We start from the raw sequence: 26,122 nt of genomic DNA on the forward strand, positions 1-26,122 counted from the left end.
GAGTGTGCTGCAGACGAGCTGTAAAGAACTGCAAAAGGAAGCAAGGGCAAGAGCAGAGCTCGCATGCACTCACACACACACACACCAGGGCTGCTGTCTGAAGCAGGGGAGGGGGGAAGAGTGGAGGAAGCTGAGCTCTGTATTGTTTTGCAGATCTGTGAAGGTTGGGACTAAGCAGCTGAGACTGACTCACTGGCAGCCTCCACCCCGTTCTCTGCCGGGACAGACACACAAGTAAGATTTAAGAAAGGCAGCCGGCGGCACTAAATGGAGCAAATCAAGGACTCCTGCCTAGGGTGGAGGGAGGAAAAGGAGTGGAATTTGAGACTCAGAAGGCTGTGTGAGAGGTTGCTTAGACTTGCTCACCTCCTCACCACCCACCCCCCAGCCATGGCCTTGACTCCACACAAATAAACAATTTTAAGAGAAGCCTCCCCCTGGGAAAGCCCTGAATTGATTGAAGATTGGGGAGGGTGTGGGCAGCACCACCGGTGTCCGTTTCCATTAGGAGAAGAACTCAACCTAACCTACCTTGCCTCCTATTTCAGAGTGCGCACAGAAGCTGTGCGCACCAGCTTTTACCCAGAGCAGATGCTCTAGCTGAAACTTCCTTCCATAGAGACTAGGAGGGAAGAATGCTAGAGCGTCCCCCTGCCAGCGGCCATTCCCCCCACCCACTGCTAAAAGCATTGGAAGTGGGGGGAGGGGGCTCAAACTGGGGGATCCCCCGCCCCCAGTGGGGGCCTGGCAACCCTATCCTGAAAGCACTTCTGCACTCCGCAGTGGGCCTAATCAGGCCATGTGTGGCCAAAATTGGCCCACTGTGAAACATAGGAGCACTCCAGAGCCCATCATACCACCCCTGGGAGTGCTCCTGCACTCCACAGAAGGCTGATTTCAGCCCATTTTGGGCTGAAATCGGCCCTCTGTGGAGCCCAGGAGTGTTCCCAGAGTCAGCACATGGCCTGCTTAATGATGTCACTTCCTGGAAATGAAATCATATGCATCCTGGAAATGCACATGCTTTGTGCACAAGTAAACTCTTCAGACAAGGTGAGTGCCAGGTTTTCCAACTCCTACCCAGAGGGTAAGGAGACCTGGCAACCCTAGGCATAACAGTATGCATCTGAAATGCCAAGTGTCCATGAAACCAAACATATATTTGGAAGTACGTTTATCATACAGATATTTTTTCCCAATCCCCCAGAAAGCTTGGCTTTAGCACAGTGGTTAAGTGGTTCGGCTACGAATCAGCACTCTACCGGTTCAAATCCCACTACTGCCCTGAGCTCAGTAGGTGGCCTTGGACCAGCCACTCCTCTCAGCCCCAGCTCCCCAGCTGTATTGTAGAGATAATAATAACACTAACTTATTCACTGCTCTGGGTGAGGCACTAATCTGTCTAGAAGAGCATCATATAAGCGCTATTAGTTGTTATCATCATTATCATCATCATTATCTATGCAAACCTGTGTTTATCTCTGTGTAATGAGTCAAGTGGTCCTAAACCTAAAAATGCTCTTGTATTGTTTTGTTCAACATACCAGCATTGGGCACAGTGAATGTTCCCTAATTTGTATGCCTGTATATTTTTAGCACTGTTTATATTTTTCTAGTTATAATTATAGTTTTAATTTGGGCTCTTTGCTTTGTACATTTGTGAGTATTGTATGTGCATGTCATTAAGAATTTATACACAGCAGGAGAAGAAGAGAAGAAGATTGGGAACATTATTTTGCCAACTGAATGAAATCTGGATTGAGCGTCTCTTCCTTCTCTATTTTAGGTATCTAGCCTGGGCTTGACTAAAGCACAAACGGAAGGGGTCTTACACTGTGGCCTTGTGTGTGCTAGCCCAGCAGATCCAATACAACCCTTCAATTGTGCTTTTTGTTGTGTGTCTGTTTATTTGAATTGCATTTTTTTTTATTTAACCCTCTTTGGTTTCTCTATTGGACTTAGAAATTGGGTAAAAATAATCATCTAAGTGAGCTAAAATTAATTTATGTTGACAATGTATACCCACTATAAGTATCTTATACAATCCCTATATATATAATAGCCAAGGGCTGCGCCCAAGGAGAATAGGCAAATCTGCACAATGAGGCCACACTACTACACATTTGGGAGAATCCCAGGTTCGTAGAAAAATCAGACATTTTAAAAACGTCTGGATTTACTCTTTTTGAGTGCTCACTCCTCATGGATCGGATTCATTTTCTCCACCTACCTTTCTGCACACTGCTTTTAAATCCTTTTGAGGGTGCCGTCTTTTTTGTCCATGCCACCAGGAAATAAAGAGGGGTATGTGGTGAGACGTGGACATCATTATTGGTGCCACTGCTGGCATCTCTGGTGCCATCATATCATCACCAGTTTTTTAAAAAAAATTCATGTATACCCAATCACATCGTTACGTTACAATGTTATGATATTATGACAACCAAAGGTGTCCAGCACTAGGGCATTAGCAATGGGAAAAGAAAAGAAAAAAAAACAAAAGAGAAAAGAAAAGAAAGCAAAATACACCCAATGTAGCAAGTATGTAGTGGTGGCGCAGAGTCAATCCAAACACAGATCTTTTAATCCAAAAAGCATAGTAACCTAAAAGAAAGCCATGTAACCTCAACACAAATTAACCGTCATTATATTGTTATGATGCACTTCTCTTCCTTTGTGAAGAAAATGACATTATAACAACGTAACATCATCATCTTATTGGTTTGCCCCCCGGCTGCCAGCCTCTGCCTCCGAGCTCTGGGTTAGCCTGTGGGGAGCTCTCCGGTTTGGACTGTGGGGTTTGGGGGGGTGGTTCATAAATCCTAAACAAATTGTCCACCTGGGTCATGGCTGTCCTTTACCGGGGATTTTTTTAAAAAACGAAGCATAATTCCATCAGTCACGAAACATAATGACTTTATAGTGTTGTAGCATTTGCTGGATCAAGAACACATGATTAGCTGTGACCTTTGCAAAGTTTTTTGCTGATAAAATAGCTCAAATACGCTCTGATCTGCATGCCACCTGTAATATAGGTGAGCAAAGTAATGCTTGAAACACCGTCCAGTCCATTTCTGGATCGTTTTGACTCAATCACAGGGGCAGATATTGACAGAATTCTAGCATCTGTGAAGGTCACAGCTTGTACTCTAGATCTTTGCCCATCCTAGCTATTAAAATCTTGTAAAATCTCAAGGCATGTTCCGTCAGCATCTCAAAGAAGCAGTCATCCACCCACTACTTAAAAAAACATCCGTAGACAAAAAGATATAGCCAATTATTGCCATGTCTCTAGCCTTTCTGGGCAAAGTGGTTGGGAGAGCAATAGCTGACCAACTCCAGGCATTCTTGGACAACTCTGGTGCTTTAGACACTTTTCAGTCTGGTTTTAGGCCAGGCTATGGGATGGAGATGGCTCTGGTGGCTCTAGCTGATGACCTCCACAAACAACAACATTCGATTTATATACCACCCTTCAGGACAACTTAATGCCTGCTCAGAGTGGTTTACAAAGTATGTTATTATTGTTGTATTGTCGAAGGCTTTCACGGCCGGAGAACGATGGTTGTTGTGCATTTTCCGGGCTGTATTGCCGTGGTCTTGGCATTGTAGTTCCTGACGTTTCGCCAGCAGCTGTGGCTGGCATCTTCAGAGGTGTAGCACCAAAAGACAAGAGATCTCTCAGTGTCACAGTGTAGAAAAGATGTTCAGTTGTCCTGCTGAAAAATCAGCAGTGGCTGAACATAGCCTAACTCAAACAGTGCACAGTATCTTATTCTAGGACACCAAAATACTGGACAACACTTCCAACTACTTTATCAGACTGCACAGGGAGGCCATTGAAATTCACAAGCATAAGCAAAACTTCAACAGGAAAGAAGAAACCTTAAGAATGAACAGAGCATGGTTTCCAGTTCTGAAAAACACCAGGCTAACAAAACACTCTATACCCGACAATAGCCCTGCAGAGAAGATTAGCACATCAAGCACCAATCCATATGCAAAAGAACCTCCTCAGGATACAGTGAAGCCTCCCGCCATTAGCATTCCACACCCTGGGAAACTCTTACAGGATGACTCAGCTCAACCCCACCCCTCCTGAGTAGATATAAATGACCTGCCAACATCTTTTCCACACTGTGACACTGAGAGATCTCTGTCTTTTGGTGCTACACCTCTGAAGATGCCAGCCACAGCTGCTGGTGAAACATCAGGAACTACAATGCCAAGACCACGGAAATACAGCTTGGAAAACCCACAACAACCTATGTTATTATTATCCCCACAACACAACAAAACACCCTGTGAGGTGGGTAGGGCTGAGAGAGCTCGAGAGAACTGTGACTAGCCCAAGGTCACCCAGCTGGCTTCAAGTGGAGGAGTGGGAAATCAAACCTAGCTCTCCAGATTAGAGTCCCGTGCTCTTAACCACTACACCAAACTGGCTCCATTATTCAAAGGACCTGATTCATTACTGCTCCTCCTGCATCTATCTGCAGCCTTCGACCCAGTTGACCTCACCATCCTGCTGAGATTTTTGGAATCAGAAGTAGGTATCAGGGGATGTACCTTGGAGTGGTTTAAATCATTCCTTATGGACAAACTCAAAAGGTTGCTATTGGAGACCAGCTCTCCTCAGTTTGGGAATTATCTCATGAAGTTCTACAATATGCGATCTTATCCCCTATGATAGTCAACCTCTATGTAAAACCTTTAGGAGAACACATTCGTAGCTATGGAATTGGATGCCATCAATATGCAGATGACACCCAGCTTTAGATTTCGTTATCTAAACTCCCCGGTGATGCAGTAGAAGTACTGAGTCACTGCTTGACAGCTGTTGTAAACTGACTGAACAAACAAATTGAAATTGGACCAGACAACATGGAAGTGAGGCTGGTTGGAAAAGCAGAGATCTTGAAGGACATGGTGCTTTCAACCTTTGATGGGGTTCAGTTGACCTTAGCTGACTCAGTTAAGACTAGAGCCTAGGGGTTATACTGCTAGAGGAACAAGTAAATGTCCCTACTAAAAAGGCTTTCTCCCAACTCAGACAAATCTGGAAGATGATCTCCTACCTTAACACGGGCAATCTGGCCACCTGGATTCATGGCACAGTAACATCAATACTAGACTATCGTAATGCACTCTACATAGGTCTCCCCTCAAAGATGACTTAGAGATTCCAGCTGGTGTAGAACTCTGCAACTCGTTTACTCTTAGGAGGTAGATGGCGCATGCATATCACTCCCATTCTGAAGTCACTCCATTGGCTTCCCCTCAGTTACTGGGCTCAATTCAAGATCATGACCATCACATCCAAGGCTCTTCATGGCCTTGACTCCTCCTATCTGTGCGACTGCCTCTCCCCCTATGTTCTGCTATGGCAGCGTCACTCATTTGGACATTGCCTTCTGCAGGTAGCATCTTGCAGTTGGGCAAAATCAACACCTGCCTGCACACGTGCTCTCTCTGTGGTTGCCCCCATCTTGTGGAATGGCCTGCCTGAGGAAGTCAGGAATGTTCCCAGACTCCTGGATTCCCCCAAAGTATGCAAAACTAAATTACTCAGGAGGGCTTTCTACCTAGATTATAGGGCTGTTTCGTAAGAAGTAGCTCTGAGAGATGCCTTGGTAGGGACAGGGACCATATGCTATTATACAGGGCACTGTCTGTTGATGTATACATACATCTTGTAGGGAGTTTCTATGTTGATAAAATGTGCCATGTAAATTAGTTGTGCTTTGTTTCAGAAGGATTTTATCTCTGTGCACAGTTTTATGTTTGTTTTTAAAATTTCTGCTACTACACTGTATTGTATCTCTTTTACTGAAAGTTCTGTTGTGTATTATTGAAATTTGCTCAGCGAATGTCCTAGCTATTGATTGTATTGCATTTTCACTTGTGCAGTGTAATTCGCCTTGGATCTCAATGAGAAAGGTAGAATTTATTATTATTATTATTATTATTTGCTGCTGCTGCTGCTGCTGCTGCTGCTGTTGTTGTTGTCATCGTCGTCATCGTCGTCATCCTTTCTTTAACCTCTAATGAAGTAATTGCTTCATCTGTCTTAATACATTATTTCAAATTTCTCTGCTAACGGAAATGGAAATTACATGCATAAATAAGACATACACTCTGATGTTGTTAAACTTTGGCTCCTTCTAACTGGATTTTTTAAAAATTAAAAATGGCCTTCTTCCATTGTTTTCAGCCTGCAATCACATTCATTTTATAACAGTTGAATACACTGAAAATTAATTAGCTCTGAGGCATTTCAAAAAGTTGTGTGGGATTTTAATTCAGGGAAATAAAGTTGATAGAGTAGAAACATTATACAAATTAAACTGCAGCTTTCTAGTTCAACTCAAATTATCTCACTGTTCAACAAGTTTAATTTCAAGACCCCAGGCAATGTGTACCTCCTTTCTCAATAGTACGTCCTATTTTATAATTTAAAGAGTTCTACGTGTCATGGGTGGTTCTCTTGTACTCAATGCAGTTCCTGAATCAGGAACAACAGGCGTTTATCGATATTCGTGCCTGCTAGTTTTTCCCACAGTGCGTTCCAATCTACTGAGTCAAAGGCAGCAGTCAGATCCACAAACGCCACGAACAGGGCCTTGTTGGGGCCGTTAATGCCTTTTTGAACCAGCTGGTAAAGAATCAGGCCATGATCAATAGTGCCTGCCCGTTTCCTGAACTCTTTTTGCTTGTTATTGGAGGTCGCCCACTCAGAGCAGTTTATAAAGTATATTTCTATTATGCCCACAACAAACACCTTGTGAGGTGGGTGGGGCTGAGAGAGCTCCAGAGAGCTGTGACTAGAGATGGGCACGGACTGAAAAAAAACGAACTGTGTGGTTCATGGTTCATCGCATTTCACAAACCATGAACTTTTTAAAAAATTATTTATTGAGAAACAAATATCTATAACTACAGAAAAAGAAATAACAAGTTGAACAATAACATTCACATCATGAAGTAACAACAACAAAGATAAAATACAGTTTGAACAGTTACGAACCACGAACTTTCACAAACCTGCCCCAGTTCATGAACCAGTTCATTTGGTTGGTGAAAGTGTCACATCCAGGTCAGCAAATCATCACTTCCGGGTCAGCAGAAGGCCACTTCTGGGCCAGCAGAAGGTCTACAGGAAGTCCATCCCCTGTTGCCTAGGAAACTGATTGATCGGCACCAGGCTGTCTGCAGTGAGGGCAATCTCAACTCCCCTCTGTCTGGAGATCAGGGGACGGGGCCACCAGCCATGTACCAGTTTCTCCGAGGGCAACCCACTGAGTTCTACCAACTCTTTTTCCTAGAAAAAAAGCCCTCCCTGTCCCAGTGAGGTTTTTAGAAACTAATGAAGGATGAAGCTGACATGTACAGTGCCTTCAGTAATAGCTGAAATACGTTTGCCTTTTTAATGGATGAAGAATCACAAGTAAGAGGATTAAAGCGTTCTCTGGTTTAAAGGGCATCTGCCCTTGTCTCTGGAACCAATTCAAAACCTCTTTTCAAAGAGGAGTCTAGCTTTGTCTCGCAGCTCTCCAGCAACTTTAGTGAGGGCTGAACTTGGGTTACCTTCTATTAGAGCCAGTTTGCACTTGGCTTTATTTAGATTCTGAAGAAAGCAAAGGAATTGCTCTGCGAGTCTGCTCTTAAGGCAAAGCAATGCACTGCTGCATTCAGACAGCGTTCGCTCCACTGGTTTCAACAATATCCTCTGTCATTATTCCCTAGTGGATGACGTTCAGGGTGTCCCCTCTCCTGGTCTCAATACAAGACTGGATGTAGATGGATGCTGCTTTGGACAGACGTGCAACTCTCCATTCCAAATTTTCTCCCTGGTTCAAGTTCTTTAAGAGGGACCATGGCAGAGCCTCTTATTTGACCAAACCTTTCCTACTCTTAGAATGGCTTTAACTTCTCTGAGGTTTTAAACTATGCCCTCAGTCCTTCTAGACCAGGGGTGGCCAAACTGTGGCTCGGGAGCCACATGCAGCTCTTCTAGACTTATGGTGCGTCTCCTGGAGGAATCTGAGTATCGCCGTGGCCGTACAGCTTATTTTAGTTTAGTTTATTTCCTTCCCTACTTTCCCTCTTTCTTTCCATGTCTTTCCCTCCCTCCCTTTCCTTTTTTCTTCTTTCTTTCCATGTCTTTCATATTTTCAATAAAAATGTTGGTGTTGCCAGGTCTGACTCAGAAAATACCTGAGGACACAGTTTTGAGGATGAAGCCTTTCAAAGATGTGATATCTCTTTTGTCAAAGGTCAGGTGATGGCTCTTCCCAAGCTTCATCCCTTCTGATTATGTCACTTCCAGCATACTGCACCAAACCCCCACCCCTTCCTTTCAAGACACTCCCCCAAACTCACCTCTTCTTCTGAAGTCACTTCAATGCATCATGTCTTGTGGCTCTCAAACATCAGACGTTTATTCTATGTGGCTCTTACATTAAGCAAGTTTGGCCACCCCTGTTCTAGACAGTTGTTACACACAAATACTAATTTACACTCATCTCTATATTTGGGGGGCTTCAGTCCCCAAAGACCTTCTACACTATATTTTGATGGCCTCTGTATACAGAGCCCAGAAATAAATTCCTTAGTGAAATCTTTAAAAACTTTGATTCTTTTCCCGTGCTGAAAAACTAACCCTCCTTCTTTCCGACCTGGCTCTACATATCACTTATAGCTTGGCACAGTTCACCCTGGTAGCTAAGAAAATCAGGGCTCGAGTTGTGTTTCATGGTTGAGATTCCTTTACCTAATTATAATGAAGATGTGCATGTGTTTTAATGTATCCTTATGTGTTTTTAACATCATAGTGTAATTGTTTGGTGTTTTGCTCATGTGTTTTATTTGCTTGGTTGTGATGGCCTTTGGCCGCATGCTATAAATATTCTGGTTTAAAAGGCCTAGAAATTGTGTTTATGGAAATAATCTGTGCAGAGGTCATAAAAAATATGAAGAAAACAGGATTCCATGGGAGTTCTGTTGACTACTGACATAGTGGTGCTTTTATGGTTTTAGGTTTTGTCTTACAGCTGTTTTATCTGCTTATTTTTTCAAGCGGATGTTTTATGAGTTGCTGAATTTTATTTGTGCTGAATTTTAATTGTTAATTGTTGCTGTTCTACTGATTAATCTGCTTTAACCTTATTCAGATCTTAGTGCTGTGAACTGCAACAAGTACTATTTCAATAACCGAAAGACAGGACAAAAATGAATAAATAAAAACCTTGTCTGCGAGTTAGCTGTTTGGAAGTGCTGATGATGTCATCTAAGAATCAGCCTACAGTATCCATTGCTTCTCTATCCATTCCCATAGGCAGTGGCATCACTTGTGGGAATAGAATAGGCTATGCAGTTTGCATTGCAGACCTCCTACTTAGGGTTCAATGGGAAAAGGGATCTCCCAGACTCTTCATTTGGTGGCACATTTTATATATTTATGTATTCATAGCCAGTTTACAGATTTTGACTCCTTGTCAATTCTAAAACCTGAAAAAATAACATAATGCATCTAATATAGAGACAGAAAACAACACCAAGGTACACTTGTGACTTTAGCTTTTGCTTATTAGAAGTTAATGAGCGTTAAGGCACATGAATGTGTGGGCACTTCCTGAACGTAATGATCTAGAGAGTACACGATATTTTTGAAAGTTGAGTCGCATCCCCGGCAACACCTGGACGGCTTGAAACAATCCAAGCAGAAGAGGTTGTCTCCCTAACCTTTGAATGTCCCTCTTGCCATTTGCTTTAAATCAGCATTACCATTTCACAAACTCGCTGGTGTTGTGCTGAAATAATTTATTTCTTGTTAGAACAGCTCCACATACTAATTAAGATAAATTGTTTCTAATTAACAGAAACTTGGCATTTCAAGATTGGTTTGAAGACCGAGTTTCTAAATGTCTGCTGAAAAAAATACAGCTATCAGAATCAGATAAACGATATTGATTCGGCAACTGTCGGGCTGGATGTTCATTACTCATATCATTGTTCATACAATAAGCTTTCAGAGACAAAACATTAAAATGAAAAATGGCTTGATAATCAAGAGGGTGGCTGGCAGCTTGACTCTAATGGGGCTGTGCCCACAAATAAAGTCCCATCTATCTTCGTAATATTACTGCGCAGGTTTTTCATTTGTCGTTACGTTATGCCGGGAGTTTGGCTTAAAAAAGGAGAGAAGTTGGAGAGAGACGGCGAGTCTCACTGTGCGAGTCCCACTCGCTTCCAAGGAGGGTCTTTCCGCCATTTTTAACCTCATAACAAATCTGAGTGATTGGCCCAACTGGACCTTTTATGTCCAAGTGGGGATTTAAGCATGGGTCTTCCTGGTTCTAGCCTAACTCACTAACTGCTGCATCATATGGGCTCTCATTTTTTTTCATATTTATAATGCAGTGTTGCTAAATCTAATTGGATGGAACTTGAAATATAACATCAGTGGAGGATCTCTGAGACACCCATGTAAGAGCAAGATACAATTTTATAGAGATGACAGCTAGCTAGAGAGAGAGAGAGAGAGAGAGAGAGGAGAAACATCTCTCATGGTTATCATCAGGGGTCATTTCGTAGAAACAGAGATGGAGGAACTCATTAGCATAACTGATTAGCATATGCCACACCCCTTACCATCACCAGAAGTGTGTCATTAGCATAACTGATTTGCATATGCCACCCCCCACCCCCGACATCACATATCCTGGCTGTTTTGGGCCAAAATTGGGCCCAAAATGGCAAAAAGGGGATGAAAATGGCCAAAAAGAGGCCCACAATGGTCAGGACTGGGACGCTGCTGAGTGGGAGAGTAATCCGCCACCTGTCAGAGGCCTGATACGGGCCATTTCAGCCCCAATCCAGGCCGAAATGGGCCCAAAATGGCCGAGTGTCAGGTGGATGGAGCCACCTGACATGTGACCTCTTTGGGGAACTGCCAGAACTGTGTTCCAGTGCATCCCCCCTCAAAATGAACCCTGGTTATAATACTTGGTAGGTGTTAGCACTTGTACTTCCCAACTATCCTTTGCCACAGCATTTGGGACCAAGCTATGCATTGCATCCAAATGTGAGTATTAAGTGGTGTGAGAAATGAGAGAGGGTCCTTCTAGAGAGTAGCATCATTGAGGGGGTCAGTCTTCAGCAAAGACATATCAAGGAGGAGGGGGAAAGTGCTTAACCCTTTCATGATCCACCACTTCCCTCTGAAGGGTTCTAGGTTTTATTAATGAGAGTGAACGTGTATCTGGAAACCATGCAAGTGGCAGAGGGGATGCAGGGAAAAGATTAACTAGCCCCCTTCCACTGCTTCTTCTCTGATAACCCCCCCCCCCCCGCCAGCTGCTTTTCTGTAGTAGAATCGGCCATAAGATTGTATACATCATTTGATTTTTAGTCTTCTTTCCCAGCTGGAATATTCCTGTGATCCTCTGCCAACTTTCACTGTTTCAGTTAGTCTTTAAACAAAACTAGGAGAAGGCAAAAGTCTTCAAGCAGGGGAGGAAAAATGTTACTAGTTCCTCCAAGCCTTACAATTATAGCATCACAGAGGCTGATGAGGTTGAAAGGCTACTAAATGGACATAGAGAGACATATGATTTAGTTCATTTCCAATTGTCCTTAGTCGATTTTTATTATAAAACCCTCTCCCACTTGTTCAAATTCTTTTTTGTTAGTAATAGCTGAACTCTCCATGGCACAATTAGGAACTGGTTCAGTATTCAAAAACTTCCTTGATGAAAATTGATGAGGAGATGCATTTTCTGTGTGTTCTTTCCCAGTGTGTGACATTGGTGTATGCATGGCGGTAGTGATGAGCTTGCGCCAGTTTGCATTATTCAACTGTTTCTGGGAGGTGGCACATGCTTCATGTGCCACCCCATAGCTCCAAATCCAGGTGAGAGTCACCTGAAAATTCAACCCATTTAAGAAACACATTGTGAAACAAGAGAGCGTCTTGAATTTGGGTGGGATAATCCATTACATAAAAAGTATTTAAAGAATAATGACCCAAATAAAAAAATACACTTGGTAGTATCTCTACATAGTTCAGAAGAGCTTTATAAAGAGCAAATGACTAAGCATCTTCTCAGTGTAGACTTCTGAGTATCTGGCTTTTGAGGTACCTGGTTTGCTGAACTATACATTTTTGTATTCCCCTTGCTCTATCCTGTTTGGGGATTGGGCTGTGAAAGGGAAGTTATTTTGTTGTTATTGATATGCTCTGCTTATTATAACTGTTGTTCATTTGATGCATTTTTTGCATTGCTATTTAGTTAACAATAGCTGCTCCAGAAATAATTTCTCTCCATATTGGGAGAAGGATGGGGGGGAACCTTCTTCAAGGAGCTGTAAAATTGGAGCCCAGTTCGAAACATGGGAGGGCTTTATGAAAGAGAGAGAACTTGATCCTCTGAAATGTTGGTGCCCTTTGCTAAAAAAAAACAGCTACTCTGGAAAACCCACCACTTTCCCATCATTTTTCTCCATAGGAAATAATGGGCAGAAATCCAATCTAACATTCATGAAAACAGAAATTTCCCAATGTGATTTTCCAGTACAATAAACATACTCCTGACATTGAATGGACCCCCCACCCTTTCAATAGACCCCCTGCCCTTTCAACAATTATGATACTGTAATTTTTCACATGTACACACCCCTGCTTTAGAATCCACAAACTTTGCAGGCAGAAAACCAGGATTTTTTAAAAAAGTCTTACTCTCCCCTCAACAAAATACTTCCCCTCTATTTTTTCTTCAGTGCTACAAAGACCATTGCCCTGACCAGAATAGCCCAGGTGACCTGATCTCGTCAGATCTCAGAAGCTAAGCAAGGTAGACCTTGGTTAGTAATTGGATGGGAAACCTCCAATGAAAACCAGAGTTGCAGAGGGAGGCAATGGCAAGCCACCTCTGTTAGTCTCTTGCCATGCAAACCCCACCAGGGGTCGCCATAAGTCAGCTATGACTTGAGGGCACTCTCCACCACCACAAACACCATAGACCCAGTGGGGGAAGACTTTAAAAGTGCCACAGAGACATATGCCCGTGATACTGTAATTCGGGGAATGCTGAAAAGGTTCTGTTTAGCATTCTGAATAGATCTGTTTAAGATTGTACCGGTAATTTCCATTCAGTTGTCGCTGACTGTTCCTCCTCTTAGACTTGATCACAGAGTTTCTCAGTAATTGCCCAGCACTGTGAAAAAGTCTACTGGAATGAATGAGGACAGCCTATTCCATTCCTATTTTCAGGGAATTATATAAATGAGTCCTTCGGCAGAATATATGAGCTGCAACCTTCTAATTCCATTGAGGTCAATAGGTTTAGAAGGTTGTATGCTTAGGTTGGCATTGTCCATCTAGTTTGGTTATGTTGTTATGGAGGCTGAGGTGTTAATTACTGTAGTGGTATGGTGTTTAATGGGTTTTGTGTATAATTTTTTATTTGCTGTGTAGGCAATTTGCTATGAATTACTTGCAAGCTCTTTTATGAAAGGGGAGATAAAAATGTCTTAATAAAAACATAAATAATCCATCAGTCAAGCATAATGATTTTCTGATGCAATATTAAAAGAATATCACATTAGACATGCTAGCTGTACCTTTCCCAAGATCAACCACCTTCAAAGAAAACGACACTGACACTTTATAGCATAGTTCTATGTAATGTATTCATCTACACATTTATTTATTGTAGCTGCATGGACAGAAAGTAGTAGTCCAAGAAGTTATAATAGCCCTTAAGTTACAATTAATACAGACTCTGAAGTTCAATTAACTTACCACAGGCTACTGTACCAACAGAGAGTTATACTATTCTAAGCCAATTGACTTCACTGGACTTAGAAGCATAAAGATTGTGCTTACGATGGTGTTATAAGACTTTTGCTTCCAGCATCCAAGAAATAAAGTGTGTGTGTGTGTTTGTGTTTGTGTTTGAGTGTAAGAAAGAAAATGAAAGAAAGAAAGAAAGAAAGAAAGAAAGAAAGAAAGAAAGAAAGAAAGAAAGAAAGATCTATCCTTTCAGAAATGAGAAATGAATGTAAGTTGAAACATGGATTTTTGCATCCATCCATCCATCATTTATTCTGCTTATGTGGTCATAGCCATTAAGCATAATTCGATACAGTTAAAATCAAGTACAAATTTGCAATTACTAGATAACAATAGCTGAAAAGTACAGGATCTATAAGATAAAAATAAATGACAAATAGGATATTTTATAAAATAGATAAACATGGGCCATATAATTAAAATTCAGCATTTAAATATAAAAAATAAAACTTGACTATGCTTAAATGCAGGTGATAATGCAGAGTCTCGCCTAAAACTTATTTGAAACTGATTTTTCTGTTTCAGTGAAATTATTATTGCCAGAAAATTCACCATTGAGGCCGTTATTTCTGGAATAGTATCCACCAGTAAATAGGAAATCGTCCGTGATTCCCGTGAAAGACAGCATTTTGATAAAATGGGAAATTTCTGATAAAATGGGAAATATTTGATAAAATGGGAAATATCTAGTGGGACCTGAGGGCCCACTGGGGGCAAAACAATAATAAGAGATATTTCACACTCGGTGTTTACCGCGCTGTCAAGTAGAAGTCACGCCGATGGAGGCGGCTGCGGATTTCCCCCCTGTCCTTTCACACTTGTACTAATCCCCGAATCAGCCTCCCGAGATTTTTTTCACATTACCAGAGATACCCCGTCTTAGCCGCGGAATTTCCGGGCTCTCAATTAAAACAAAACTATCCAAAAAAGCACGCATGCGTGGAAACGTTTCGCCGGGGTTTTTTTTTTGTTTTGTTTTTTTAAATACCGCGCCTGCGGCGTCAGCAGGCAAGCTAGAGAGAAGGGTTTGAGTTTTCTCTTCCTACGCTTTATTCTGTTTTCCCAGCCATAGCCGCTGTCTTCTTAGGCGCGCCGTTCTTTAGCTTAGTGCCCCTCTTGCCAAAGAGAGCTCATTAACCCCACCTTTAATACAGAGGTGGAATCTAGCTGAGAGGAGTCCCCCGTGCATGGTTGCTCGTTTAATTTGGGTCACGGGTGGGATTCATACGTGAGTTGCAGGCGCCCAATAAAAGTGTGTGAGTGCATGCTGAACACAGACATCACAGTACAGCGACCAAGGTTTAAATATGATCCTGGTTACTTATTCAGAGGACCTTGAAAAGTGTGTCTGCGGATCATCCCCGTAATGCTCCTGGTGAGCTGGGTTCATCAAACAGGCCATTCATTCAACTCCTGTTGGATGCTTTTGGGGAGAATGTCCCAGCAATAACGCATTTATACCGCGTGTGGTGGAACGTCTCATATTTGTTCCCTCCCACCTAGAAGTTATACTTTCAACCACCTTCTCCTGCCCACTCTGCCCAGAAAGGGGGAGGGGGGGTGGCTAATGACCAAGTCATCTGTCAGTTCTTACTACCAGTGGACATGGAACGTCAGCTGACAAACGGCACAGATGGGACCAAGGTTGTTGATCCTCATGTTACAATGTGAAATGCAGCAGACTGTGCGTTCTGCCACACGACAGACAGCTTAAAAGTCCACTTGACAGCATTGAGGCAGAGATGCTTCAAGACTTGCTTTCCCACTTCCTGCATCGAAGCAGCATGTCATATGACCATTGGTTCCATCTGTGCCTTTTGTCACTTGTGGGTCCTCTTTTTGTTTCTGCTATGTGACTTGATCCACAACATGAAAGATGCTATTGCATCTAGTGTGATCAGGGGAACAGGCTTCTTTTGACCGTGTGGATAAATTCAAGATGAGGATGCCAGGGGAGGTGACGTGTGGGTCTGTCAACTTATGGTTCTAGAGTCTGCTGCAAGCTGCGGCTTCTCCCTGGATTTCTGTCATGCAGTAACAGTATGTCAATAGATTTTCACCTTTACAACTGTTCCATGTTTGCTTGCTCCACTGGACTGATAGTTCAGGAAACAACATAAACCTATGTTATGAATGACTCTGTGTGGCATCTTTTTCAATTTTTCCCCAAGATAGGGACCGGTGGGGTGGTTGCCTAACTGCTGCAATTAACTAACATCTTGAGGTGTTCTCATGTTTACCCATCACAGACACATACGGCCTTGTCAACTATTGAAACCGAGCCATGATAGATGTTAAGTGTCAAGCATAATAAATAGATTGCTCGTGAACTGCGGGGACACCTCTGAAAAATTCTCAGTCCATAACAACGTTTAACACACACAATGTCTTATTTTTTAACATTGAAAACAGATTTATTTATCAGAAACAAATAACACAGACTTCCCAACACCAAGGAACAAAAATCTTGTCACTGATTCAAAATTCCAATTTTGCATGACATTAGAACCACACAGTGATTAGAAAAAAATGAAAATAAGATCTTGCTTTTGCTGTTCATGAGAAATTATTATCCACATTGCAAACAACTTCAACATGATTCATAAAGCACTGGAAATAATTGACATGTGAGAGTTGTCAATTGTAATCTTTCCTTCCATTACGTTATTTTTAAACATACATTTTTTTTCTTTCTTAAACAAACTAAAATATTGCTTAAACATTCTTCAAGCTGACATAACACTGGCTAATTCTTCTTGTCATCTCCTGATTGCTCTGATCCTGAGCTACGATGACCTCGCTCAAGTGCAGAAACCTTTTTCTTTAGAGAACTCAGTTCTTTGTGAAGGCTTCTATTGTTTCTCTCCAATCGGCATATTCTTTCATGGTATCTTCCCACTGTTGAGAAACAGCAAAAAAATTTATTTCTTCATGAAGAGATGGGTTTCGACATTGCGAGAACTTTGCGGTTATCAAAACCACACCAGTGACAAACAATTTTTTTTAATCCTTGTGGAAAACTTGAAGGCCATTCCTGGCATTTTTCAAGGTTTGAAAATATCCACAAAACAATCACCAGGTACGGTTGGTGGTGCTGAGATGGCTCCAGAAAACAAAATCAAACAGAGTCCAGTTGTACCCTTGATACTGACCCATTTAATTTAAGCGTAAGTTGTCGTTATGAGTTGCGCTCTTTGTACGTTGCATAGTGGGTCAAAAGATAATGGTTAGGTGCATAAAAGGAGTGGACACTGTGGGGTAGATGCTTACATTTCCATCTGATATGCCAATGCAACCATATTCTTATGATATTGAGATCATTTTGCCCATGATAAGGTACATGGAAGCCAAGCTATAACTACATGTTTGCAAATTGCAAAAGAGTATGGCCTCACCTCCCAGACCAACTGAAACTAATGCAGCAAAATCTGTGGAGAAACATAGCTCTCACCACTGGACGCATCTGACGGAGAGATGTGTGTTCCACGAAAGCCGATATTTTGGCTTTTGGTGTTCACAGTTCTCTTTGTCAAACTTTATCTGGTGGGGAGAGCCCTGGTTATCAAAGGAATCCGCAACATTGGAAGTGGTTGTTCTCGGAGGTGCCGGAGGAGTCTCTTTTATTCTGCAACCGCAGACTAACGTGGCCACTCCTATGACCCATTACAGGGATGGACTGATCTGCATACCAGGGGGAGATGTTTGCATCCACATATTGGAAGGAGTTGTTTGAATCCACCCTGCACCCACCACGCGTTCAAAACCTATGAAAAATGTATCCTTTGTGCCTACTTGCATCTGCCAAATAGTCTAGTGATTCATGAAATGTGCTTCAATTACATCGGTTATGTCAATAGTTTTGAACGGACACTATTTGATTATGTGACCACAGACTAGAACTGATGACTTATCTGGATCTATGAATCCACATATCAATGACTCGGTGAATGTTTCCCTACTGACTTCCATACGTGATGTGGGATTGGTACTGTCGCGCCTGATCTGAGCCGCGTGATCAGAAACACCACACCAAACTCTGCCTCAAGTTTTCCTTGGAATAGTCATACTTACTTCTTGATAGACATAGAGATTGTATTCCCAGCATACTACGATAGATCTCGCCAATATCAGCGGATTGGTCTTTATTTGGCATCATGTCACGCAAACCTCCCGCTGAAGTATCACCTGCAAAATTAAAGTCAGTCAATATTTTAGGCAGATATTGAAGTGTCACCCAGCAAAATAAATCAGCGAAAAATGTAACTCCACTCAAATGTGGCATAGCTAAAACGTGCCTGTGGAAAATGAGAGAACTGGAGTTCCCTCTGCATCCTCGGTTCTGCCTTCCTCAACGGCGTTTCTGTCCTCATCCTCAGCATCAGAAGAAGTTGTTTCCTCAATTATGTGAAGTTTGTGCTCAGCGCTCATGGCATACTTTCTCACTGCGGCACCACTGTGTGTTGCTAAAGAAGCTAGAAAGAGAAAAGGTTTTGTTAGAAATTTCCAGAGGAATCCCACATCTGAAGGTTGTGCAAGTGTTGGCAAGGCTGTAGTTTGAGCCTATGCTTGACATCTTTAGAGCCGCAGTGTGTTTTGTTCAAGGAATGAACTGATCTCCTCATCACCACATGTTGGGCATTGTTTACATTCACGATGATGAAGGATGGAAGATAAGTCACCACTTTGGGTTATGAAGACTTTGGACTGCTGATACAGAGACAATTTTTTCTGCCGGAGAAACCGCGCAGAAGATAACAGCCTTAGGCACAGGAAAAAACAAAGGAAACAAGATAATGGGAACACTGCTAAACACCCTTGAAAAATAAAGGCTGAAATTGTTTTCTAGTGATGAGAGCTATATCAAGAGATCGTGTTCACTTCACGTACCACTCAAGAAACGTTGACAAGGTGTTAGTTGTACTCTACTCACCTTCAAAGGAGTCATCATGGAGAACAAATATGTTTTGTTTTAGCTGAGAGTGGATCTGGTTACCTTGATGGTATTTTGCCCAGGCAATAGTGCTTTGATTGGCAAAATAATGGCCATTCATTCCTGCAGAATCTCATGCAATCCCACAATTTTCAGAGCAGCTCTTGATGGCACGTGTGAACCACACAAAAAATTACCTGAGGTACTCGGTTGTGGAGATACATCTCCGGGCATTATGGTTTCAGGAGCAGTCATGTCATCAGTTGCTTCTTCGTGACTACTGCCGGAAGATATAACGATTACGGTTTCTTCAGTTTCTAGGCAATGAGATCCACTGTCATCTGTTCTTTCTCTCTCTGAAGCTAGTGATTTAATACAGCAGAATTCCAATTAATGATCTTGTTATTGGTACATGGAATACACCACTCACTTCTCAAAGTACTTGGACAAGAAAGCAAATTTTTAAAATTGCACCATTTTCTGATCTGATGACGGATCAAAAAACAAATTAAAAATGGTGGCTTTGTTTGGAGTTCATGACTTCCTAAGAATCCTGGCGATGGTTTTTGAATTAGTTTGCCATGGGTAAACACTAGTAAGCTGACAATCACATAAAAAGTTAAACTTACCTTGAGGAACTGCTGCTGTATTGATCTTTGCTGGGTCTTCAGTTGTCACTCCAAGAGGTGCATAGGCTTGTGCATCAGATTCTGCTGCACTTGATGATTCCACTGCAACAGTTTCTGAATTCTCATCATCCTCAGATGAAGTTTCTTCAATCTTGACTGCTCTTTCACAGATAATCTCTGAAATGAAAAATCATTTGAACAATGGTAAAAAACGGAATGATCGCCCTGATAATGTTTCCCTTTACTTACTTTGCTTTTTATGATCCAGGCATTCAGTTAAAGGGATCAAACAGGATGCATAGCATAAAAGTGGTGACCGGGGGAATTGCATATTAACATGAAAGATGCTTTTGAGGAGATGGTATTTCTCTAAGAACACTCTATGGCTTTCCAATCGTGACAAATAATTCGAAGATTAAAATTAGAGCGTGACAAACAGAAGGTTGACTTCAAAAACCACCCATTTGTTAATGAGGAATGAAGTCTCTTTGAGAACATGCCACTAAAAAGGTGTCATTAAACATGGGGGACTTGCATGGTCCGCCATGGAAGGGGGGGGGGTTCAAAAAACTCACCATCATGAGGTCTTTCTTGACATCGAGGCCTCCCTGCCGCCTTCCAGATTAGCATCATCGCGTTGTGCACCCTAATTCTACGACTGCTTCTAGGAATGCATTGCAGTGCCTCCATTGATGAAATGAAATCGGACTTCAGTTTTTGGAATTTGCTTCGACACTGGTTGGCCGTTCGATGAAATCCGCGACTGCGTAGCACTCTTGAAAGAAATCGATAGATGCCGCGGTTGCTTGATTGCGTGCTGGCCATTAACCGAGATGCATGCCCACTCCTCCGAACAACCCTCAGAAGAAGAGATACCTCCTCCACTTCCCAGACATTTCCATGACGCCGGGAAATCATTTTGCACCAAGTGAACTGCGCCACACACAAATTCCAAAAAGTTCTCTCAAGAGTGATTGGTCTCCCATTTCATCCGCCCGCCCCCTCAACGATTTTAGCCAATCGTCTTAGTGCCCGCCAAAAACATGGAATGTTCTCAAGTAAAAATTTATTTTGGTGGACAGATCAAGTGGAGGCTTATGATAATTTCTCAGAAGCGTGTGGACTTGTGACTGTGACATTGAAGTGTATTTTTGTTTAATTCGTGGTGAACACAGATAAACCATTTTAAAAAAAAATCTAGGACAAGATTTCCTACCCTACCGCACCGTTTTTTACTCTTTCGTGGATGGATGAACGTGAAACTCGATTTCTTTTCCATCACGTGACTAGTAAAGGGGAAAGAAATTGTGGGAACCGAACAAGACAGTGGTGCGTGTGCGAATTGACAGGGCAAAGAATCACACAACGCTTTAGACTGACTGCATTCCTTGTGCTTGAAAAAAACGGGACCGAGTACTTTTTTTTTAATAAAACAAAGCGCTACTTCACAAAACATACATACCGCTTTTTTTTTTTTTTAGGTGTTTCAGAGTCAGGAAAACTGGACTGGGGAGGGGGTCAACACATCAATCCACTGTAATCCGCCCCTCTTAATTTTGCTCCATCACATGTGTAGTCATCGCGACATTTGAGTGGAAGAACTGGTCAATCTGCTCCTGCAAGTCTACTCTATGCTCTTTGCCCTAAAAGACACAAGCACAACTATCCCTAGCAAATGTCCTTCCTCCCCTCTAGGAAGTCATGATTTTTCTCCCGCCAAAAATGTGGCCACGATGATAGGCTGGCCAACTTGGGCGGGAGTTTTCCTTGGAACTGTGCGTTCTCCACTCTTGTGAACACATTTGTCTCACGGCATACTTTGGAATTGCGGAGGATTTTTTGAGCCCGATTTTATTCTGCTGAATTATGTCTGCGGTCCGAGCATTGGCACTGGCCTTGCTTCACATCATCTTTATCTATATTCAGCGATCGATCGATGCCTGCAACAGTTACTGGATGCGAGTGGTTAGAAGAAGGAGAATGCTTAGGAAATCACTTGCACTGAGGTGCATACCTCCGCCTTTATGGAGAACAAGGAGAACAGCAATGAACAGAGCACGTTTTCTCGCTGTAGCCGGAATCAGAGTCCCCCGTCGCTACTGGATTTATCCCCGTAGCAGGGACTGGTGGGACAATTTCGTCACTGCCATATGGGATGACCAGCTGTGGATTGAAAATTTTCGTATGACCAGGGAGACTTTCAATGAATTGGTTCATTCCATAGGGCACCGTCTTTCCCGTCAGCGCACCAGACTTCGCAATCCAATCTCTGTGGAGATGAGAGTCGCCATAGCACTTTGGTATCTTGCCAACTGTTCGACTTACCGTCAATGCATGAACCAATTCGGAGTGGGTATTTCAACAGTGGCAGGAATCGTCTTGGAGGTCTGCTTGGCGATAGAATTGGAGCTACTCAGTAGAGTCGTGTGCCTTGGACCTGATGTGGCGAGGGTGAGTACGCACTCATCTCCCAGAGTAACAGTCTCCATTCAAACTGTACTGGTCAAAGATTACAATTTGAAGCACAAAAAACTATGTTGCTGACACGTAGGCAATGAGCTGCACCTTTAAACCAATTTTATCGTGCCATGAGCTTTCGAGAGTCGCGGTTCCCTTTTTTCTTGTGCGTTTGAACAAGCGAACTGTGATTCTCAAAAGCTTGAGCTACAGTAAAATTTGCAAGTGCTGAGGGTTCTACTGTACTCTTTTTTATTTCACTAGTACAGACTATGGCTAACTCCTCTGGATTCTGGAGATGTGAGACTGCCTCAGCGCTGTAGTGAGGAGATTATGAATATAGGCGGTGGGAGAAAGAGGGGATTCTCTCTAACAGCAATCTTGTTTTTTTCTCTTTCATTGCAGATTATGTCTGGATTTCAGAAACTTGGCTTTCCTCATTGCATTGGTGCAGTTGATGGCACCCATGTTGCCATTTGCAAATTTAAAGGCCGTGGACGGGAGTACATCAACCGCAAGAAATTCAATTCCATTCTCATCCAGGGCACGGTGGACCATACTGGAAGATTCATTGATGCAGAGGTTGGCTGGAGTGGGCGGAACCATGACGCCTTTGTTTTTGTGAATTCTGCAATTTGTACGGCAATGGATGCGGGGGTGTTTGTGCCAGGCAACCCCAGTCTTACAATAGAGGGTGTAACCGTGCCACCACTCATCATATCTGATGCAGCCTACCCCATGAGAAGGTGGCTGATGAAGCCCTTCAATAGGCCCCACACTCCCGCAGAAGCATACTTTGACCGCTGCCTCACCAGAGCTAGGACCATAGTGGAAAGATGTTTCGGACGTTTGAAGGGGCGCTGGAGGTGTTTGAGGTCACAGCTTATGGTTGCGGAGGAGAATGTGACCTGCATAGCTACCGCGTGTGTGGTGCTACATAACATTTGTGAATTGAAAGGTCATGGCATTCCAGAGGATGATTCTCCCGTGAGGCCTGTGGAGGTGGATGAGGAATCTCTTGAACTCCCTGTGGGAGACAGAAGGCACCGGGAGGAGGGGAAGTTGGTGCGCGATGCCCTTGCACGCCACATGTTTCGAAACAGAGAAATCTAACAATATAAAAAACTCTTCAGTCTGATTGTGAAAAAATCTGTGGTTGAACTTGTTGCATGTTCAGAGGTTGGACTCACGGTTTCAAAAAATGTTTCTTGTTGGTTTTGCCTTGATTGGATGTGTCATGCATTCAGTTGCAAGTGCTGGATTCCTATGAAACATGGTTTGTTAGAAAGCTTTGTTTAGAGATTCAATGATGATCTAATGAGTGAATTCTCATTGTTCCATTCCTGTTTTGAAATAAATTTTTATAACATCATGGTAAGAAATGTTCTGTTTGGTGGGCATCAAGTGAGCAGGAGGGGTTTCCACAAAGAGAGAAAGTGAAAAAAAGGGTTCATCATTGCACAGCCCAGGGGTGCCAAGATGGTCAGCACACTGTTGAATGCTAGCTTATCCGTGTGAAACAGCATCAGATCCACAAACACCCTCCCCCAACGTCACACTTCCACAGTGTTCCCTGCGATGGGAACCACCTACAGAACAAAGGAAAAATGACAACCACACACCAAAGTACTCTATTATAAAAAAACCATTCTCTCCTTCAAACTAAAATTGAGAAGGACAGTGTGAGACATAACACAGGCAGTACATAACACAACTAACCATACTGTGCAGAATTAAACCAAACTCTATTACGGGAAATAAAAAAAATTATTTCTTTAAGGTCTTTCAGGTTCCCATTTGGTGGGCACAACAGGACACGAAAGCAGCCCACAACACCAAATAACACAAATAGCATGCACAAATTCTGCCAGCAATTTTGATCGGGGGATTATTGTGTGTGAATTACGTAGTGTTATCTCTCTGGTTGAGGGAATGCTGTCACGGCCTTAGGTCTGCACCCACCGGTTTTTATATTCAAACAAGTGACATAAAAAATCCTTTCTTATAGCAATTGTGTTTTGGGTTGCTCTGTAAGGTGAGGTGACTTGTGCCCTATTTTCCCCTATAATAATAATAATAGCATTCGATTTATATACCGCCCTTCAGGACAACCTAATGCCCACTCAGAGCGGTTTACTAACTGTTATTATTCCCCCAAAAAAGTCACCCTGTGAGGTGGGTGTTGCTGAGAGAGCTCCAAAGAACTGTGTCTCGGCCAAGGTGACCCAGCTGTCTTCAAGCGGAGGAGTGGGGAATCACACCCAGCTCTCCAGATGCCCTTTGGTGTTCTCCCCCACCACCAATGTAGACGGTGTCTGGTCTACCGCACAGTTAAAGGCACGAAGTTGTGTGGCACGAGAACCGCCCTTCGAGGTGGAACCAAATGCCCCCCCCCTCCAGGTTGGTTTGCCTTGGTGCTTGCTTGGGGGGTTGGAGGACAGGTAGGAAACGTTCCCCTGATGTCACTGGGCATCTTTCATGCAATATTCCTAACCCCAGAACGACCAGCCTCTCTTATTTTCAACGTGGGAGATGATGGAGAAAGAGGGTGCCAAGAACAACATATTTTTCAGTCCATTAAAAGGACCACCCAACCGGCATCTGCCTGAACCATGTTAGAGGAAGTTAGGACAGGTGGGAGCAGGCACCATGAAAGTTGGCAGCATTTTGATTACAAAAGGCCACCCTGAACTACCTGGGAAGATGAATTCCTTTTTCTCCATATAGAAACATGGATATTGTTTGAAGAATGGGGCACCTTGTTTTGGAGTCCACCATGAAGGTAAATGAAGTACTGTGGGATGTTTATTTTGTGAAGGCACACCTCTAAAAATGTTTTCACCATGCTTTAAGTGAGATGGGGCCCCCTTGCACCATCATCAAACACCGTGTCTTCCCCCCCCCCTCACCCATCCCAATCCCCTCACTAAGATGGAAATGTATGTTGGTACAAGGCACCAATTTCCTGAATGAGAGGAATGTTGGATGGAAGTTTTCAAGGAAAAACCCCAGAACAGGCATAGGCAGAATAAACAACACATCCTTCCACGCACAAAAGTTAAATCAGGGAAATGCCCCCCCACTTGCGCCTCATCCCTCTCCTGCAGTGATAACCCAAACACAATCAATCCGTTGAGCATATCCCCGAAATCCTAAGCAGAAGGAAAAAATGCCCCTGAGACTCCGGGAAAGTTCTGCCCAGGCGGGGCACACTGGAGGGCACAGCGAACCCACCCCAACCAAGGACCAGTCATGTCGGTCAAAACTGCATGCTCACCTGAATCATTGGGAGTGGAAGCGGGGACCGCCTGAAGATGTAGAGTGACCATTGGATGTGTGAATAGTTCCTCTGATCCCTCCCATGGAGCGGGAACGCCATGGTTCGACCGATCTTCCCCCATGGGGTCGGCATTGCTCACCGACTGCAGGTTAAGACTTCTTGCCACCCTTTGTGGCCGTATGCTTGCATCCCCTCTGAAAATTCTTGCAAGCTGTGCATAGAAAGGGCATGTTGCAGGGGCATTTCCCGATCTTCCATTGTGTGCCGCGACCCTCTTGTACTCCTGTCTCAAAGCTTTTGTTTTTGTCCGGCATTCGAGTGCGGTTCTTGCATGGCCTCTCGCCACCATCTGCTCTGAGATGCGCTCGAAAACATCAATGTTCCTGTGACAGAGCAATAGTGCCTCTTGCACCTTCTCCTCACCCCAAAATTCAATGAGGTCCAATGTCTCCTTCTCCCTCCAGGAGACCCCTCTCCCACTGGTTGGTTTTAGTGCAGCCATTTCCTTGAGCAACCGTTGAGCAGTGCACGGAGGTGGCACAGATCGCAGGAGTTGAATTTCCCGCCCAGCAAATAATGGCACCCCATTGGTCCACAAAAATCACGTGATCCCAGAAGGGGTGAGTTTGAACCTCGTTTGAGGGCACCACCCACTGCCCCAACCCCATTCCCATCCCGAAAAAAGGAGTCAAAATATGTAGAACACACAATTGGAGATGTCTCAATGCACCTTTGCATCCACAGAACGCAGAAACGTTATGGCCAATTTTATTTTTCATTACTGGAAAATGTCGATGGTGGTTCCTGATTGAATTGTCAAAATGCAGAGAGTTTTGAGTGGAGAGGGGTTGTCACTGAAACGTTTGGTTCATCATGACCACAATCGCTCACCGCTAGGCAAACATTTTTTTAAGGGGGGGGGTTGGAAATGTGAGGCGCGTAACACGAACTTATCAGGATGCAAAAGACGG

At 43.2% G+C, this 26,122-nt stretch overlaps 2 protein-coding genes across 2 annotated transcripts; one reads left to right on the top strand and one right to left on the bottom strand.

Moving 5' to 3' along the window:
- Window positions 1-16,557: 16,557 nt before the first annotated feature.
- On the bottom strand, window positions 16,558-24,721 carry LOC129337027 (uncharacterized). Its single transcript, XM_054990473.1, has 6 exons — window positions 19,990-24,721; window positions 19,415-19,591; window positions 18,983-19,147; window positions 18,151-18,327; window positions 17,927-18,040; window positions 16,558-16,753 (listed from the first exon to the last, which is right to left on the bottom strand). Exons 1-6 carry the CDS (start codon window positions 20,330-20,332, stop codon window positions 16,602-16,604), a joined length of 1,128 nt encoding a protein of 375 aa, XP_054846448.1. The 5' UTR covers window positions 20,333-24,721; the 3' UTR covers window positions 16,558-16,601.
- LOC129336527 (uncharacterized) lies at window positions 21,692-22,984 on the top strand. Its single transcript, XM_054989656.1, has 2 exons — window positions 21,692-21,865; window positions 22,277-22,984. The coding sequence occupies exons 1-2, from the start codon at window positions 21,692-21,694 to the stop codon at window positions 22,982-22,984; spliced, it is 882 nt and encodes a 293-aa protein (XP_054845631.1).
- Window positions 24,722-26,122: the final 1,401 nt, after the last annotated feature.

This window comes from Eublepharis macularius, chromosome 10 (genome assembly GCF_028583425.1).
Source record: "Eublepharis macularius isolate TG4126 chromosome 10, MPM_Emac_v1.0, whole genome shotgun sequence".
In the NCBI taxonomy this organism is placed as follows: domain Eukaryota; kingdom Metazoa; phylum Chordata; class Lepidosauria; order Squamata; family Eublepharidae; genus Eublepharis; species Eublepharis macularius.